General features: G+C 48.7%; 1 protein-coding gene across 2 annotated transcripts; it reads left to right on the plus strand.

The window, feature by feature from the left end:
- Positions 1-2937: 2937 nt before the first annotated feature.
- Positions 2938-19790, plus strand: LOC118230236 (ran-binding protein 3-like). 2 transcript variants are annotated; one of them, XM_035423066.1, is made up of 17 exons: positions 2939-3083; positions 6638-6693; positions 7117-7153; positions 7460-7546; positions 8737-8808; positions 9161-9226; positions 10576-10668; positions 11069-11190; positions 11308-11400; positions 14145-14233; positions 14629-14704; positions 14988-15087; positions 15529-15653; positions 15917-16037; positions 16282-16424; positions 17283-17499; positions 17958-19790. In XM_035423066.1, exons 1-17 carry the CDS (start codon positions 3062-3064, stop codon positions 17999-18001), a joined length of 1563 nt encoding a protein of 520 aa, XP_035278957.1. In that variant the 5' UTR covers positions 2939-3061; the 3' UTR covers positions 18002-19790. The 2 variants fall into 2 exon arrangements, with proteins under 2 accessions (XP_035278958.1, XP_035278957.1); XM_035423067.1 differs by lacking the exons at positions 16282-16424; positions 17283-17499; positions 17958-19790 and adding an exon at positions 16108-16214 and having other exon boundaries at positions 2938-3083.
- The last annotated feature ends 108 nt before the right edge of the window (positions 19791-19898 follow it).

Here is a 19898-nt window from a genome sequence, read left to right on the forward strand (position 1 = left end):
GTTCTCAAGTGCTTCCAGCTTTGTGTTAACACACCACTCTGTTCATTAATCAAAACTAAATGAACAAAAGGAAAATCAGAACCAGAACCAGCCCCAGTCTACACAGTCTCAACAGTCATCACTCCTCAACTTGGCACAACTACCCCTCTCTCTCTCTCTCTCTCTCTCTCTCTCTCTCTCTCTCTCTCTCTCTCTCTCTTTCTCTCTCTCTCTCTCTCTCCCAGCTCCCATGACCTGCAGAGTGAAATGTTTTTGTCATTGTTAGCTTTGTAAAATGTCATCTGATGCCAAGAGAAACACTCAGTAGATGAGGTGCCTGCACATGAGGGCTTGCTGCCCATTAAACAGACTGATCTACACTGTGTGAGAGACAGGCTGATCTACGTTGTGTGTGAGACAGGCTGATCTATGGGGGGGACAGTGGGAGATTATGATCACACATGGGGGGGGGGGCAGGGCAGTTCAGATTGTGCACTGGGGGGGGGGGGGGGGGGGGCGGGGGCTGTGATTTAGTAAAGAGACAACATGCTTGCATAGAGTGGAGCAGCATTATTTAAAATTATTTTCGTTTTTTCGTTGTTTTTTGGTGCTGTAAAGAAAGAAAAAGAAAAAAACTGCTGTAATTTCTACTGGGTGAAACCAATGTGTATAAAAATGGCCCCTATATGCATATAATGCCTCATATGGCCCCTATAGGAAAAGGCTGAATTTTGATGAAAGTTTTGGATTTTATTGATGTTTTTCCAATGTGGAGAAAGAAAAGAAAAGCCTGATTGACAGCAGAATGTTACAGGTCCCTCTGAATTTGTGCAGGTTCAGAAGGTTTAGTTTTTCAGTGCTCTGAAAACCTCACGCCCCATGGTGAATCTGTTCCCCTGGGCCAGGCCTGGAATTTGTGATAAAACAACAGGCTTGCACGATGGCGGATTCAGGATTGAAATATAATCTAAACAGGTCTTAAAATACACAAATATTTTTGGCATAAGCTTTGAGGGGTTTGGATGGGTCTATGTAATCTAATCCCCCAAATATGCCTGCTGCAGCTGTGTTAAAGAACTGAGCTCCAGCTGAAAGAGCGCGTGGATGGATCATCTCGTACATAAGCACAGCTGCAGCACCCTGCCATCCTGTTCCCCACATCTGCTACAAAACCGTGTAGAAAACTCAGAACAAACAGAAAAGCGTGTGTGTGTCTGTTCAGCTGGATCTCGTATTCCTGCTTTGGCCTTGCACATGTGCTCAGCCCAGATTTATCTCATGGACACTGCGCGAGAATTCTTGCACAAAATTGCCACTATACAGGCAATACAGGTAACAATGCAGGTGGAGATGTGTTTCTCACTGCACAGTAAAGGGTTCAAGATCCTTAAATGTTTTATATCACAGTTTTAGATCGAATCCAGACCATGCCAGTGCTGATTGTGGCCAAGAGCTCCACAGGGCAATTACCGCGCTGGGCCGTGGCAGGGTTCTTTCGGTTAGGGGTCTGCATTCATTGCTCTCCAGTGACCTCTGCTGGTCGCTGGGGTGACTGTGGACTGCATGTCATGGCAGCAGAAGGAAGGTCTTCCGCTGACTCCACGTGCTCCAGTCTGCGGTCTGGAAAGAAGCCGCTCGTGACACTGTGTCTCAGAGAAGAACCGCGGGTGTCTACACTCTCCCAGTGGGGTTTCCGTAGGACACTTCAAATTAAGGTGGGACTTCAACATGTTCAGCCCCACGTTGGGAACCAAACTTGATTTAAAAACATGTTATATAAACTAAATCCCTTATTTTATGTTTTTAATTAATCTATATTTTTGATCTGTGTTATTTTTAACCACTGACAGGTATTCCTCTGGATTGGAATAAGTAGCACCGTTAACGCTAACGCTAACCCTCTGTCACAGAGCTGGTCTCAGCTAAGCTAACGCTAACCCTCTGTCGCAGAGCTGGTCTCAGCTAAGCTTTGCATAATGTTACGTCTGTGTAAAGATGGGTTATCTGACTTTATTTTATTACAGTACAAATTGTTGTTTGTTAGGTTAACATTACACCTACTGGTTGCAAATGGGCCTCTGTGCCTTCTCAGTGGCACAGCCTCTTTGTGTTCCTGAGACTAACGCAGATGTTCTTCACTACTGTACATAACTCTGGATTACAGCTTCTGCTAACTGATTATAATGGAATGGAGTAAGTTCCACATCTAGTCAAACTGCCCAGACTCAACATTTTACGCAAACGTGTAACCCTGCCTGTGCTCCTGGTAAACTCTGCCCTCTAGTGTCAGGTAACTGTCATTCAAACTGACCAGCTTTGAACTGAAATGAAATCGATTTCATTTTTATAGAACCAACTAATATAACACTGAACCCTATTCTGCTGTGTTATTAAACTTCTTTGCTTTATGACAGAGACCCAAAGTGCATGCCGCCCCCTTATTCTTTCAGACAAAAAATAAAAGCGTCATTCAGCTACACCAGAAAACGTGACCAAGTCAATTCAGCATTCCTAGCAAAGTTGCAATGCGTGGTTTAAGATGGTGTGCATACAATGAATCCAGTAAATTGACATTCCAGACCTGGGACAAATACAGATACTAATTAAATAGCTTTTATTTGAAATGCTGATTCGATGTATTTTAATTTTTTTCCAATACATATTGGTGAAAATAATCATACAACCAACGAATTTGGTAAACAAGCCAAAAGGAACATGTAGGAACGCCTGGTTTGACTGACAGACTGATATGTTTTCAAAACACTTTCATAAATAGAAAAAATGTCAAAAAGCAACACCAGTCAGATCCAAATTTGGATATTGATGGATATTTGCCATGCACGGTAAAGTAGCTTGTTAATAATATTTACATTTTGTTATGAAAGTGATCACATGCTGACTAACTATCCTACGACGCAGAAGAGAGCGGCAGCTTCCAGTGTGTGATGTATTGTAGATCCCATAGACATATATACGTCTATGGTAGATCCCGTCGCGCTCGTCTCTCTGCTGCTTAATTATCTTTGTGTGAAATCAGCGCATTTGCAGCGCAGTGGCTTATGGGTGTGCGCGAGGGAGGAAAATGGCGGACCTGGTGAACGAAGGTAGGAATCTGTGGAGCAAAAGCAAAAAAAGAGCTGAAGGCTAAACAAAAGCGAGCAATGGCAAGCTAGCACAGTTCACATTTCGGAAAGACACACTGCTTTACGTGCTGGAAAAGCTGATTTATACTAACAAATTATCGGCGGCGTAGGTAGCCCGGGCTCCCGGCCTTTAGCTGGTGCGCTAGCTTCAGGAGGCTAATCTCCAGAGGGGAACCGCTCGGCGGAGCGCCGGGCTGCCCACTAACGGAACACCGGGTGTGCTATTAACCGTTATATTGGCAAGATGGCTACAATAACATTAATCTGATTCACTGAATAAGTAATTGTTGAGCTAACGTTAGCTAACTTGCTGGCTAACGCTTGCTAGTCTGAGTCACTGTAATGTATGAGACAAACAAACCCGGGCAAGTTGGTGAACCCGCCCACCGGACGGCGCAGACCAGGTGGGGCTCGCTTTAACGAGGCAGAGCTTTGCAAGTGTTAATGCTGTCTGTCAGCCACTGGACCTAACTCGGGCAAATCGGTATAGCTATGTCTTGCAAACTGTTAGCTAGCGAGTCGTGTTAGCTCTGGGGCTTGGATAGGGTGGATTTGTTGCTAGCAGTCCTAGCTTAGGACAGCGGGGCTCTGGGTTTTACGTGTGACTAAATGTGGGCTGCATTCTTGATTAAGGCGGCTAATGCTACCTGCGGAATCAGTATTATTAGCCAATTAAACTAGAATTTAGTGGTAGACCTGGCTGCCTGTATCCGAAGAGATTTGTGATAATGTTACCGGAAAACGAGTTTACTACGGTGTAGAATTTGCTAAGTGTTGGTTAGCTGGCCTGTTAACTGTTGTGAGGCTACTTAGCTAATTAGCTGCTTGCCTAGGGTGTCTTAACCATAGTAGCAGAGAAAGGGGAAAGCCACCGATATTAGCCAGTTATGCTAGCGAGGTTTCGCTAGTGTACTAGCTAGCATTGCATTGAGAATATACTAGCTAGCTAAAGGTCTGCATTTATCAGCAAACATTTGCACAGCGTGGGTTTCTGGACAGAATTTAATGGCCCTGCGTCGTTCAGAGAGTGAGTGAAAGCTACGCACCAGGTCTAAAATCGAAGGTAACCCGGCGATCTAGTGCACGTTTTCAGGGTGACGTTACAGTAATTTGTGTGGATATCGAGTTAGCTCGTTTGCTAGTCGTTGCGGTGCGATCGACCGAAGCCGGGCATCAGTGCATGGGCATTTGCTTTCAGACGGCAGGTGGTGCGATAATGTGCAAACACGCTAACTTGTTGTATTTGCGCGAGCTTGGTTCCCCGCTGCCGTTTTATCCGCCGCGCGCTCCAGACACGTGCCGTGGAAAATCCTTTGTCTGAAACTGGCCAGTGGGTGCTTTTAACAGATAAGAAGTGCATTGCTTTACCACAGGCTGCAATTCGGGTAACTTAAAATCTGTTCCGGAAACAGTTATTAAAAAACACACAAACAGTGGACTCACTGCCGAAGTACTCATATTGTATAATCTGCAGTACACAGCATGAAACTACATGTTCCATTCCACAAAACACCAGAGTAGCTTTGTGTTCTACATGTTGCTTGATGTCACCAATACTGTTGTGCCCTTTCCTATCACTCCTAAGGCTTGCAGTGATCACAGGTACATGAGGGTAGACGTCAGTAGATGCTCAGGTGTGTGCAGGTATATTGAGCATTGATCGCAGGTACGTGAGGGTAGATGTCAGTAGATGCTCAGGTGTGTGCAGGTATATTGAGCATTGATCACAGGTACGTGAGGGTAGACGTCAGTAGATGCTCAGGTGTGTGCAGGTATATTGAGCATTGATCACAGGTACGTGAGGGTAGATGTCAGTAGATGCTCAGGTGTGTGCAGGTATATTGAGCATTGATCACAGGTACGTGAGGGTAGACGTCAGTAGATGCTCAGGTGTGTGCAGGTATATTGAGCATTGATCACAGGTACGTGAGGGTAGATGTCAGTAGATGCTCAGGTGTGTGCAGGTATATTGAGCATTGAACACAGGTACGTGAGGGTAGACGTCAGTAGATGCTCAGGTGTGTGCAGGTATATTGAGCATTGATCGCAGGTACGTGAGAGTAGACGTCAGTAGATGCTCATGTGCGTGCAGGTATGTTGCGCTCATCTTTAGATCCACAGCATGTAACCAGGACCTCCAGACTACAGGTATATGATAGCTGCAGTAATCTCCAAACACAAGTGTCTAGCTGCAGTAATCTCCACACACAGGTGTCAACTGCAGTAATCTGCACACAGGCATATGATAGCTGCAGTAATCTCCACACACAGGTGTCTAGCTGCAGTAATCTCCACACACAGGTGTCTAGCTGCAGTAATCTCCACACACAGGTGTCTAGCTGCAGTAATCTGCACACAGGTATATGTGAGCTTCAGTAATCTCCACACACAGGTGTCTAGCTACACTAATCTGCACACAGGTGTCTAGCTACACTAATCTGCACACAGGTGTCTAGCTACACTAATCTCCACACACAGGTGTCTAGCTGCAGTAATCTGCACACAGGTATATGTGAGCTTCAGTAATCTCCACACACAGGTGTCTAGCTTCACTAATCTGCACACACAGGTGTCTAGCTGCAGTAATCCCCCCCCCCCCCCCCCCCCCCCCCGCATATATTACCTCAGTTTGGCACTGTTGTCTCATCAGATGAGACGGAAGGGTGCTGGTCTGGGAGGCCGTACTCGCGTACCGCCCCACACACACTGCTAAGAGCCCTGCCCAAATTTGGCAGGGAGTGACACTAACCTTGCTGGTTAGATTTTGAATGCTATTTTGCATCATGAACCTGCAGCCTGTGTGTACAAGTACGTCTCCCAGACTGCCTGTCATGCATCAGCACAGTAATGACTCTGCGTTTGCAGCACAGGCTGAGCAGTGCAGTAATGACTCTGCGTTTATAGTACAGGTTCCCCCTCTATACCCGGGTTCCCCCTCTATAGCTGCCCCCCCCCCCCATAGCCGGGTTCCCCCTCTAGAGCCGGGCTCCTTCTGAGGTTTCATCCCGTTGAAATCTCAGGAGGAGCCCGGCTTTTTCTTGCCGCTGTTTGAAAGTTTTTCTCCCCACTGGGAGTTTTTACATTGTGCTTACTATTTTGGGGGTTCAGGCCTGGTTTTTCCTCTTTTGATACTCTGTAAAGTGTCTGTGACAGTTTTCTGTATAAAGTGTTCTACGAATAGAATTTATTTGATGTGATGTATAGTGGCTAATATGGGAGTGTTTGGGAGTTTGCTACTCTATAGATAACAGATACAAAACTCTAACCCCAAAGTAGCAACACTGTCGTTCCTGAGGCTGTTTATATCAACAGACCGATTGCATTAATTCAGAGTTATGTAGAAAAATGCGGCTCTGTGTGTCCTCTATATTGGTGCTTTCAGTTGTATCCCTTTATTGGAATGGATGAGTTTAGATAGACAGGTGTACCTGGTCAGATCTCTGCTGAGACCCTGTCCATCATGGAGTTGCCTGGAAACGGTCATACTGAGGGTTCTTTCTCTCTGTACTTCACAGAGAAACCTGCCATTGCTCCACCTGTGTTTGTGTTCCAGAAAGAAAAAGGTGCAAAGGTATGTGATGTGTTTTTCTCCCTCTAAGGTTTAGGGGTTAGGGAGTAGGGAATATGGGTGTGGATATAAGATTTGGCGGTTAGGGAGTCGGGAATAGGGTGTAGGGGTTAAGGTTTAGGGAGTAGGGGATAGGGTATCGTGGGTAGGGTGTAGAGTTAGGGGATCAGGGGTAGGGTGTAGGCGATATGGTGTAGTGGGTAGGGTGTAGGGGATCACTGGTAGGTTGTAGGAGATAGTGTAGGGGTAGTGGATAAGGTGTAACGAGTCGGGTGTATGGGGTTAGGGGGTAGGGTATAGGGAATAGGGGATCGGTGTAGGTTGTAGGGGGTAGTGGATAGGGTGTAGAGGGTAGGGTATTGGGGTTAGCGTGTAGGGGTTGTGAATAGGGAGGATGACTGATGGTGTGTCTCCCCCTCCCTGCAGAGATCAGCTGATGGGTCCAGCGGAGAGGATGGAGAAGGTGAGCTACGCTGTCCATCCGTCTGCCCTTCCATGTCTGTCCTTCCATCTGCCCTTCCATCCGTCTGTCCTTCCATCTGCCTGTCCTCCCATCTGCCCTTCCAGCCGTCTGTCCTCCCATCTGCCCTTCCATCCGTCTGTCCTTCCATCTGCCTGTCCTCCCATCTGCCCTTCCATCCGTCTGTCCTTCCATCATCCTTTTCCTTTCTGTCTGTCTGTTTTTCTCTCCCTCTGTATCTCTGTCTCTCTGTCCCTTCAGACTGAATTATTATTAATGTTGATATTATTGTTATTACTTGTGCTCTAGATTCTGATAAGGAGGATGCGTGCTACTGCCCTCCAGTGAAGAGAGAAAGGACGTCGTCCCAAACACAGTTCCCCCCCTCACACTCAGGTATGACCCCAATGTACACCCCAGTTCCTGAGGGGCGGAGTCTGTTTCCAAGATTTCTGACGATAGAGACAGAGCGCAACGCGTCTCCAACTTATTTCGAATGACAGTAATGTGCTGTAGCCTGCAGCTAGCTTGCTAGCTGACACGCCACTAGACTCCAATGTTAGGACAGATTTTTTGGTTCAGCAGCTTATAAAAACTTAGTTCTGGGTTCTTTACCCAGTTGGTAGTGCATCCCACCACACACCAGCTTTTAGGCATTTTCCTGTTGTTTGCTAGCAGATGAAAGTGACAAGGAGGCACCTTCACGCAATACAAAGTCAATGGAGAGCGAAGAATTGTTTTCCCATCCGGTGTGGGCGGGACTTAATTGTGCTCTGTCTCTATGCCTGAATGAATTAATGAATTAGCCCAATCATTTATGAGCTGACATCTGAGTTACATCAGTTGACAGGCTGTTGAATGACAGCTGGAGGCTGTGTGTGTTCCCTGTGTAAATGTTGTGCTGTGGTTTAGCCTGAGGGAGTCAGTGCTGATGTGTAGAGTGATGGGGATAATGGGGGTAACTGAGCCCGGGGTGGGTGGCTTAACTGAGTTCGGGGGGTAACCGGGCCGGGGGGGGGGGGGGGGTAACTGAGCTGGGGGGGGGGGGGGGGGAACTGAGCCCGGGGGCGTAACTGGTGGAAGCTAAAATCTTCAAACAGAAAACCTGTCGTAACCTACCACACCCTGCTTAACCCTGTCAACCAATGACATTTGCTTAACTGGCCCAATACACAAGTGTATACTCACATGTACATGCGGACCCACACATGTACACACACACACACTGGGTAAGGGATTTATCTGTGCGATGTCTCAGTATCGTAGAATGTAGCTGCTGTTATGGTTACCCGGGGTGTGTTGGAAAATGTAGTTCATCTTATCTGGGCCATGTGGTGTAATGGACACCCAGGGTGTGGTGGGAAATGTAGTTCATGTTATCTGGGCCATGTGGTGTAATGGACACCAAGGGTGTGGTAGGAAATGTAGTTCATCTTATCTGGGCCACGTGGTGTAATGGTCACCCAGGGTGTGGTGGGAGCTGGTGCCCAGGCAGCCTGTTTGACCTGGTACAGAGGAGTAGAGAGCCTTTCCCACATCCACTGACCACTCATCTCCTCCTCTTCCTCCCTCTCTTCCTACTGCAGTTTCTAAGAACAATGTGTTCCTGCCTGCCAGTTTCTGCCAGTCATCCACAGGAAACTCTGACTCAGAGCCAGGTGAGACAGAACAGACCTGTGCAGAGCACATAGAACAGAACACACCTGTGCAGAGCACATAGAACAGAACACACCTGTGCAGAGCACATAGAACAGAACACACCTGTGCAGAGCACATAGAACAGAACACACCTGTGCAGAGCACATAGAACAGAACACACCTGTACAGAGCACATAGAACAGAACACACCTGTACAGTGCACATAGAACAGAACACACCTGTACAGAGCACATGGAACAGAACACACCTGTACAGAGCACATTGAACAGAATAGAACACACCTGCACAATTTGGCAGGTATATATAGTGTTTGGTGCTAGCAGACTGATGTTCTGTGCTGGTCTCTCACAGAGGAGAAGACTGTGGGCTTTCGCCTGAAGCCTCCCACCCTGATCCACGGCCAGGCCCCCAGTGCAGGTGGGTGTGGACACCTGAGTCTGAGTTTGGGGGGGGGGTGGGCTGGGGGGCTGGGGGGCTGGGGGGCTGGGGGGCTGGGGGCTGGGTTGGGGGCTTGGTGCCATGGGGGACAGTTAGCGCTGATGTTTCAGATCTTTAGCAGTGTTGTGTGGTTAGCCGTTAGCTGTGTTTTGTGGTTAGCCGTTAGCTGTGTTGTGTGGTTAGCCGTTAGCATTGTTATGTGGTTAGCCGTTAACAGTGTTGTGCATTTAGCTGTTAGCAGTGCTGTACATTTAGCTGGTAGCAGTGCTACGTGGTGAATGGACTGCATTTATATAGCGCATTTATCCAAAGCGCTTTACAATTGATGCCTGTCGTTCACCCATTCACACACACACTCACACGCCGATGGTGAAAGGCTGCCATGCAAGGTACCAATCAACTCATTGTGAGCAATTAGGGGTTAGGTGTCTTGCTCAGGGACACTCCGACACGCCCAGGGTGGGGGCAACCCTCCGACTGCCAGACTGCTCTTACCTCCTGAGCTATGTTACCCCCATATGTTGCTAACAGTGTGGTTAGCTGTTAGCAGTGCTGTGTGGTTAACTGTTAGCAGTGCTGTTTGTTTAGCTGATATCAGTGCTGCCTGGTTAGCTGTTAACAGCGCTGTGTGGTTAGCTGTTAGCAGTGCTGTGCGGTTAGCCTAAAGCTGTGCTGTGCGGTTAGCTGTTAGCAGTGCTTTGCGGTTAGCAGTGCTGTGCGGTTAGCTGTTCGCAGTGCTTTGCGGTTAGTAGTGCTGTGCGGTTAGCTGTTAGTGGTGCTGTGCGGTTAGCTGTTCGCAGTGCTTTGCGGTTAGGGGTTAGTAGTGCTGTGCGGTTAGCTGTTAGTGGTGCTGTGCGGTTAGCTGTTCGCAGTGCTTTGCGGTTAGGGGTTAGTAGTGCTGTGCGGTTAGCTGTTAACAGTGCTTTGCGGTTAGCTGTTCGCAGTGCTTTGCGGTTAGTGGTGCTGTGCGGTTAGCTGTTAGTGGTGCTGTGCGGTTAGCTGTTCGCAGTGCTTTGCGGTTAGGGGTTAGTAGTGCTTTGCGGTTAGCTGTTTGCAGTGCTGTGCGGTTAGCAGTGCTTTGCGGTTAGCAGTGCTGTGTGGTTAGGTGTTCGCAGTGCTTTGCGGTTAGGGGTTAGCAGTGCTGTGCGGTTAGCTGTTTGCAGTGCTGTGCGGTTAGCAGTGCTGTGCGGTTAGCTGTTCGCAGTGCTTTGCAGTTAGGGGTTAGCAGTGCTGTGCGGTTAGCTGTTTGCAGTGCTGTGCAGTTAGCAGTGCTGTGCGGTTAGCTGTTCGCAGTGCTTTGCGGTTAGCAGTGTTGCGCACTGTTCCAGGTGTCCCGAGTCAGAAGCCCAAGGAGCAGCTGCGCACTGTGCTCCGCCCCGCTCTCCTACAGGCCCCGCCCACAAAGACCCTAACACAGTCCAGTGAGTGCACCCATTTCTATCACTCTGTCCTTCTCACACACTATCACTCTTTCACTATCTCTCTCTCCATTTGTCACTGCATATAATTTTCACTGTATATACCTCGCCCTCTTTCTGTCTCTATGTCACTCTCTCACACTACATCACTGAATATAGCTCTCACTGTCACCATATCACACTCTCACTTTTTATCTCTCATTCCTTCTCTGATCTCACTTTGACCTCACTCATTCCACCTCTGACCTCACTCATTACACCTCTGACCTCACTCATTACACCTCTGACCTTCTCTGGCTGTGTCCCTGCCTCTGTCACCCTGTCGCCTTATTCAGTTTTAACTGCTCTGAAAGGCTTCTGTTCATGTGCCTGGATGTGTGTTCTGTTGCTGTGACAACGGCAGACCCCAGCAGTGGGACGAACGGTGTGAACAAGGCGTCGGACACGACGTCGGATGAGCAGCCAGTTACCCCGGGCAACGGTGACAGCACGGCACCCGCCGGTGGGGAGGGGTCCATGTCAAAGGTGAGCTGCAGCATCAGTCCAGAGATGTGCTGCTCGCTCGGTTCTATTTTGTGAGAAACCATTTTTCAGCACACGGCCAGGGGTGATGGGAAATATTTCTGTTGTCCTGTGGAGCAGGACGGGCTGCAGAGAGGAGGGGGGGCTGGCTCCAGAAACTCCGCCACAGACGCCTCCTTCGTTTTTGGCCAGAACATCAAAGACAGAGCCAAGGTAAGCACAGCCACACCCTGTCTGTGCCTCTCCCCTGAACCAGTCTGTGTCTCTCACCTAAACCAGTCTGTGTCTCACCTAAACCAGTCTGTGTCTCTCACCTAAACCAGTCTGTATCGCTCACCTAAACCAGTCTGTGTCTCTCACCTAAACCAGTCTGTGTCTCACCTAAACCAGTCTGTGCCTCTCCCCTGAACCAGTCTGTGTCTCACCTAAACCACTCTGTGGCTCTCACCTAAACCAGTCTGTGTCTCTCACCTAAACCGGTCTGTGTCTCTCACCTAAACCAGTCTGTGTCTCTCACCTAAACCAGTCTGTGCCTCTCACCTGAACCGGTCTGTGTCTCTCACCTAAACCAGTCTGTGCCTCTCCCCTGAACCAGTCTGTGTCTCTCACCTAAACCGGTCTGTGTCTCTCCCCTGAACCGGTCTGTGTCTCTCCCCTGAACCAGTCTGTGTCTAACCTAAACCAGTCTGTGCGTCTCCCCTGAACCAGTCTGTGCCTCTCACCTAAACCAGTCTGTGTCTCTCACCTAAACCAGTCTGTGTCTCTCCCCTAAACCAGTCTGTGTCTCATCTAAACCAGTCTGTGTCTCTCCCCTGAACCAGTCTGTCTCTCTCCCCTAAACAAGTCTGTGCTTCTCACCTAAACCAGTCTGTGCCTCTCACCTAAACCAGTCTGTGCCTCTCCCCTGAACCAGTCTGTGTCTCACCTAAACCAGTCTGTGCCTCTCACCTAAACCAGTCTCTCTCTCCCCTGAACCAGTCTGTGTCTCTCCCCTAAACCAGTCTGTGTCTCTCACCTAAACCAGTCTGTGTCTCACCTAAACCAGTCTGTGCCTCTCACCTAAACCAGTCTGTCTCTCTCACCTAAACCAGTCTGTGTCTCACCTAAACCAGTCTGTCTCACCTAAACCAGTCTGTGCCTCTTATCTAAACCAGTCTGTGCCTCTCATCTAAACCAGTCTGTGTCTCTCCCCTAAACCAGTCTGTGCCTCTCATCTAAACCAGTCTGTGTCTCTCCCCTAAACCAGTCTGTGTCTCTCCCCTAAACCAGTCTGTGCCTCTCATCTAAACCAGTCTGTGTCTCTCACCTAAACCAGTCTGTGTCTCTCACCTAAACCAGTCTGTCTCACCTAAACCAGTCTGTGTCTCTCACCTAAACCTGTCTGTGTATTTCTGAATTGGGAAAAAATAACCCATCATACAACAGCGTGTTATGAAGAAAGGGCCAGACTCTGGATGGGGAGAGACAGAGTGACAGAGTGAGAGAGAGAGAGCAATAGAGAGAGACGTTTTTGTTTGTGGTTGCCATGGTACTGCATTGGGGTTGATGGGAATATCTCTCACTGCGGTGTGTGACTGCGGGTGCTGTAATCTACTGTAGATACAGTCCTTAAGCACATTAACCCTGAAGCACATTAACCTTAAAGCACATTAACCCTGAAGCACATTAACCTTAAAGCACATTAACCCTGAAGCATATTAACCTTAAAGCACATTAACCCCGAAGCACATTAACCCTGAAGCACATTAACCCTGAAGCACATTAACCCTGAAGCTCATTAACCCTGAAGCACATTAACCTTAAAGCACATTAACCCTGAAGCACATTAACCTTAAAGCACATTAACCCTGAAGCACATTAACCTTAAAGCACATTAACCCTGAAGCACATTAACCTTAAAGCACATTAACCCCGAAGCACATTAACCCTGAGGCACATTAACCTTAAAGCACATTAACCCTGAAGCACATTAACCTTAAAGCGCATTAACCCCGAAGCACATTAACCTTAAAGCACATTAACCCTGAAGCTCATTAACCCTGAAGCACATTAACCTTAAAGCACATTAACCTTGAAGCACATTAACCTTAAAGCACATTAACCCTGAAGCACATTAACCTTAAAGCACATTAACCCTGAAGCACATTAACCTTAAAGCACATTAACCCTGAAGCACATTAACCTTAAAGCACATTAACCCTGAAGCACATTAACCTTAAAGCACATTAACCCCGAAGCACATTAACCCTGAGGCACATTAACCTTAAAGCACATTAACCCTGAAGCACATTAACCTTAAAGCACATTAACCCTGAAGCACATTAACCTTAAAGCACATTAACCCTGAAGCACATTAACCCTGAAGCACATTAACCTTAAAGCACATTAACCCCGAAGCACATTAACCCTGAGGCACATTAACCTTAAAGCACATTAACCCTGAAGCACATTAACCTTAAAGCGCATTAACCCCGAAGCACATTAACCTTAAAGCACATTAACCCTGAAGCTCATTAACCCTGAAGCACATTAACCTTAAAGCACATTAACCTTGAAGCACATTAACCTTAAAGCACATTAACCCTGAAGCACATGAACTTGCCCATTCTCCACAATAGCCCTGAAGCACATTAACTTGCCCATTCTCCACATTAACCCTGAAGCACATTGGCATATATCAGGGATCATCAACTCTGGCCCTTGAATCCAAATCCAGCCCTGGTTTTCTTTTCTCCCGGGTAATTAGTGCTACTGATTGACTCCCAAGCAAAGGGAGGGTGGAAAACCAGCAGTTCTCGGGGGACCCCCCTGATCCCTGCCCCATATAGACATGACAAACTGGCTAATTGGTCTGTCTGTGATTGTGCTGTGAGTTGCTTGGTCTTTCTGTGAGTGCTCAGAGCTGATTGGTCTCTGTGAGTGTGCTGAGCGCTGGTTGTGTTTGTCTCCCCCTGCAGGTGGAGGATAGTAGTGACTCTGTGTCCCAGGCTGCAGATTCTCACTCAGGAGGAACCAATTACTTTCTGCAGTACATCAGCACCACCAGGTAACCTGTGGACAGGTACAGGTGTGTTTTAGGTAACCTGTGGAGAGGTACAGGTGTGTTTTAGGTAACCTGTGGACGGGTACAGGTGTGTTTTTAGGTAACCTGTGGAGAGGTACAGGTCTGTTTTTAGGTAACCTGGAGAGGTACAGGTGTGTTTTTAGGTAACCCATGGGCAGGTACAGGTGTGTTTTTAGGTATCCTGTGGAGAGGTACAGGTGTGTTTTTAGGTATCCAGTGGAGAGGTACAGGTGTGTTTTTAGGTATCCAGTGGAGAGGTACAGGTGTGTTTTTTGGTAACCTGTGGACAGGTACAGGTGTGCTTCTAAAACATCTTGTAAGAAAAGCTACTTCCTATAACCTTCCTCCTTCATTTCTCTTCCTCCTCTGTGTCTCAGCTCTCAGAACGCCGTAGGCAATGCCGACTCTGGGGCCAAATTCATTTTTGGGCAGAATATGTCTGAACGAGTCCTGGTGAGTGTCTGTCTGTCTGTCTGAACTAGTCCTGATGAGTCTGTCTGTCTGTCTGAACGAGTCCTGGTGAGTCTGTCTGCCTGTCTGAACTAGTCCTGGTGAGTCTGTCTGTCTGTCTGAACTAGTCCTGGTGAGTCTGTCTGTCTGTCTGAATGAGTCCTGGTGAGTCTGTCTGTCTGTCTGTCTGTGAATGACTTGTAAGTATTCCCCTGTTTTGGGATTTTGGGGGTTCCTGTGCATGACTAGTAGTAGTAAGAGGGTGTTTATGTTGCCTTGGTTACAGAGCCCCCCAAAGTGCAGCGACTCATTGGCAGATGACCCAGGGGAGACCCCCGCTGCCCCCCCGCCCGAACTCTCAACACAGGAACCTGCCACGGAGAAAGGTAGGACACACACACACACACACACACACTCACACACACACACACACACTCACACACACACACACTCACTCACACACTCATGCTCACGCATACAGACACACACACACACACACACACACACACACACACTCACTCACACACGCACTCTCACACACACACTCTCACACACACACTCACGCATACAGACACACTCACTCACACATGCACTCACACACACACACACACACACGCACGCACACACACATTCACACGCACACACACACACAAACACACGCACACACCCTAACTCACGCACGCATACAGACACACTCACACACACACGCACACACACGCACACACTCACACACTAACTCACGCATACAGACACACACACACACACACACACACACACACACTAACTCACGCATACAGACAAACACACAGCTGTGGTCTCTCTCTCAGTGAACAGTACGGTGGAGTCTCTGGAGGAGTCGGCAGCTGCCTACACTAAGGCCACGGCCAGACACTGCCTACTGGAGAAGGTGGAGGTTCTGACTGGGGAGGAGTCTGAGAGCAACGTCTTACAGGTACAGCACTTACTGCTCACATAGCGCCCTTTTTCAACCCCCCACCTGCCCCTCATCCCAAATTCAGCATCCTGTTCCCACAATGCCCCGGGTCAGACCCCCTCCAAATCCAACGTCCTATTGTTTTCTTTTATAATTGTTTTTATTAACTGTTTGATTGCAGATCGAATGTTTTGGTTCCTGTGTGTGTGTGTGTGTGTGTGTGTGTGTGTGTGTGTGTGTGTGTGATTGATCTGTGACGTTGTGTTATTCTGTGATCTCAGATTCAGTGCAAGCTGTTTGTGTTCGACAAGACGTCCCAGTCCTGGGTGGAGAGGGGGCGGGGCCTGCTTAGGCTCAATGACATGGCATCCACCGACGATGGAACATTGCAGTCCAGATTAGGTACAGCGTCTGTGTGCGGTTGCGTGCGTGTGTATATGCTGTTTAAGCCCCTCCCCCTCTCTCTCCACAGTGATGCGTACGCAGGGCGGTCTGCGGTTCGTTAAGCCCCTCCCCCTCTCTCTCCCCAGTGATGCGTACGCAGGGCGGTCTGCGGTTCGTTAAGCCCCTCCCCCTCTCTCTCCCCAGTGATGCGTACGCAGGGCGGTCTGCGGTTCGTTAAGCCCCTCCCCCTCTCTCTCCCCAGTGATGCGTACGCAGGGCAGTCTGAGGCTCATTCTCAACACTAAGCTGTGGCCGCAGATGCAGATCGATAAAGCCAGCGAGAAGAGTCTGCGCATCACTGCCATGGACACCGAGGACCAGGGAGTCAAAGTCTTCCTCATATCGGTAATAACAACGATAAATATTCACTTCATTTGTACAGCAGCTTTCATACAGAGAATCAAGTAACTGGAAGTGCTTGGATAAAATAATAAAAACAATACAAAGTAAAATCAACAATAATTACATAACACACCTGTTTAAGATGGATTTTTTCAGCTGAGATTTTTGGATTTGCAATGGATGACGCTTCTCTTTATTTTTGTGGTAAACTGTTCCATAATTTAGGTGCATACTCAGAAAGGGATGCTTCACTGGTAACCAGTGTAGCGTATCGCTAGTAACTAACACAGAAATATTGTTGAGTGCTCAGACTGAAGCTGGTTTGAGTGCTCAGACTGAAGCTGGTTTGAGTGCTCAGACTGAAGCTGGTTTGAGTGCTCAGACTGAAGCTGGTTTGAGTGCTCAGACTGAAGCTGGTTTGAGTGCTCAGACTGAAGCTGGTTTGAGTGCTCAGACTGAAGCTGGTTTGAGTGCTCAGGCTGAAGCTGGTCTGGTTTGAGTGCTCAGGCTGAAGCTGGTCTGGTTTGAGTGCTCAGACTGAAGCTGGTTTGAGTGCTCAGGCTGAAGCTGGTTTGAGTGCTCAGGCTGAAGCTGGTCTGGTTTGAGTGCTCAGGCTGAAACTGGTTTGAGTGCTCAGGCTGAAGCTGGTCTGGTTTGAGTGCTCAGGCTGAAGCTGGTTTGAGTGCTCAGACTGAAGCTGGTTTGAGTGCTCAGGCTGAAGCTGGTTTGAGTGCTCAGGCTGAAGCTGGTCTGGTTTGAGTGCTCAGGCTGAAGCTGGTTTGAGTGCTCGGACTGAGTGAGCACTCAGATTGTTGTTCTGGCCCTTGGGGGTGGGGCTGACGATCATGTCGCTCTGCGCAGGCGAGCTCCAAGGACACGGGGCAGCTGTCTGCTGCGCTGCACCACCGCATCCTGGCCCTGCGCAGCCGAGCCGAACAGGACGTGGAGGCCGCGCCCGCGCTGCCCGATGTGCCGCAGTCCAACGAGGACGACAGCGATGAGGACGTCATGGCCCCCACAGCTGGATCCGCTCCCGTCCCTCCGCCCGCGGCCAGCCCCGCCCCTGTCCCGCCCTCTGGTAAGGCCACACCCACCTGCAACCTAATGCAGGAACTATAGCCTTCCTGCAGCGTTCTCACAGCGTTCCCGGAGCGTTCTCACAGTGTTCCTGCAGCGTTCTCACAGCGTTCCCGGAGCGTTCTCACAGCGTTCCTGCAGCGTTCTCACATCATTCCCGGAACGTTCTCACAGCGTTCCTGGAGCGTTCCCAGAGCGTTCTCACAGCGTTCCCGGAGCGTTCTCACAGTGTTCCTGCAGCGTTCTCACAGCGTTCCCAGAGCGTTCTCGCAGCGTTCCTGCAGCGTTCTCACAGCGTTCTCACAGCGTTCCTGCAGTGTTCCTAGAACGTTCTCACAGCGTTCCCAGAGCGTTCTCGCAGCGTTCCTGCAGCGTTCTCACAGCGTTCCTGCAGTGTTCCTGGAACGTTCTCACAGCGTTCCCAGAGCGTTCTTACAGCATTTTTTTTTCCTTCCCCAGGTGTGTCAGAGCCTGGAGATGCCCAGCACACAGGGAGCACATAGCGCCACCTGTAGGCTGGCCGCGGACGTAGCCCCGCTCTGCGTGCAGGCACCTGTGTGGACGACTCAGCCAGGCCCTGCACTGGGGAAGGACCCCATTCTGCCCACACAGAGCCCCTGGGGGGTCCGCTTCACATTGTTTGGTTTTTGTTCCTTCTTTTTGACTGTAGAACTACAGCGCTGGGCTGGGACTGGAAACTCATCATATTGATGAGTAGGAGGAGCCCCCTGCCCCTCCCCTTATGAGTAGGGGGAGCCCCCTGCCCCTCCCCTTATGAGTAGGGTGAGCCCCCTGCCCCTCTCTTTAAGGCGTGGCACATTTTAACACAGTTTAAAAAAACACGGGACCCTTTAGCTCCACCCCTTAGACTGCCAAACATCTGGGGACTGACTTCCAGGAGATGCATCTTCCTCATCCCCTTTCTCCTCCCTCTCTCTCTCTCTCTCCCCTTCCCCCTGCTTTTTCTCTCTCTCTCTCTCTCTCTCCCCTTCTCCCTGCCTTCTCCCTCTCCCTCCCCCCCTCTCTCTCTCTCTCTCCCCTCTCTCACTCTCCTCTCTCACTCTTACCCTCCCTCTCTCTCTCCTCTCTCTGTCTCCCTCTCTTTAGTCCCCCTGGTCCGTTCTGTACCGCCTCTGTTCTGCACTGTTACATTATTTTGTTCCGTTTTGCTGAATGTTTGTTTTGCTGAATGTTTATTTTGTTTTTTTTAACTGGACACCAGCAGAGAATCTCAACCCTGTCTGTTAAATCTGTAAGTCCTCCTGTCATAGAACCTTGATATTATAAGTCAATAAAGATGTTAAACACCCATGCAGTGCTGAGCAGGGTCTATTCATGAGAGGATTACAGTTACAATATCTTGCCTGTGCAGTTTGAGTATCTCGCCTGTGCAGTCTGAGTGTCTCGCCTGTGCAGTCCGAGTATTTTGCCTGTGCAATCTCGCCTGTGCAGTCCGAGTATTTTGCCTGTGCAGTCTGAGTATCTCGCCTGTGCAGTCTGAGTGTCTCGCCTGTGCAGTCTGAGTATCTCGCCTGTGCAGTCCGAGTATTTTGCCTGTGCAATCTCGCCTGTGCAGTCCGAGTATTTTGCCTGTGCAGTCTGAGTATCTCGCCTGTGCAGTCTGAGTATCTCGCCTGTGCAGTTTGAGTATCTCGCCTGTGCAGTCCGAGTATTTTGCCTGTGCAATCTCGCCTGTGCAGTCCGAGTATTTTGCCTGTGCAATCTCGCCTGTGCAGTCCGAGTATTTTGCCTGTGCAATCTCGCCTGTGCAGTCTGAGTATCTCGCCTGTGCAGTCTGAGTATCTTGCCTGTGCAGTCCGAGTATTTTGCCTGTGCAGTTTGAGTATCTCGCCTGTGCAGTCCGAGTATCTCGCCTGTGCAGTCCGAGTATCTCGCCTGTTCTTTCAGTCATATCTCTGAAAGAACATAATCTGTGTTCTGCAACTGAAATTGTAGGATTTTGTTTTTGCTTTGTTTTTAAAGAAGTGAACTCTAGATAATCGATAGACATTCTATAAACCCTGGTTTGAATTCCAGTACCTTTTTGGGGGTGTGGATTGTGTTGAAACTTATTTTTTTATCAATAATATTATATTAACTTTTTTCCTATTTGATATTTCATTTTGTTAATGAGCACATGTTGGAGTGAAGTTTATTTTTGTTTCCTTTGTTGCCGGTAATTAATTTTGTCTTTGCTACCCTTGAATGCAGTGTACATTTCCTCTTGTTTCTGAGTTTCTCCATCTCTTGAAAAGATGAAATCCTGAGTAAAAAGGAGATGTTTTGACAGAACTGGCCTGTGGACCTTTATTTCCCCTCTCTGCTTCTAATGTACTTACAGCACTATGGGATCTGTGCTATTCTAATGTACTTACATCACTATGGGATCTGTGCTATTCT

Source organism: Anguilla anguilla, chromosome 6 (genome assembly GCF_013347855.1).
Source record: "Anguilla anguilla isolate fAngAng1 chromosome 6, fAngAng1.pri, whole genome shotgun sequence".
Lineage (NCBI taxonomy): Eukaryota > Metazoa > Chordata > Actinopteri > Anguilliformes > Anguillidae > Anguilla > Anguilla anguilla.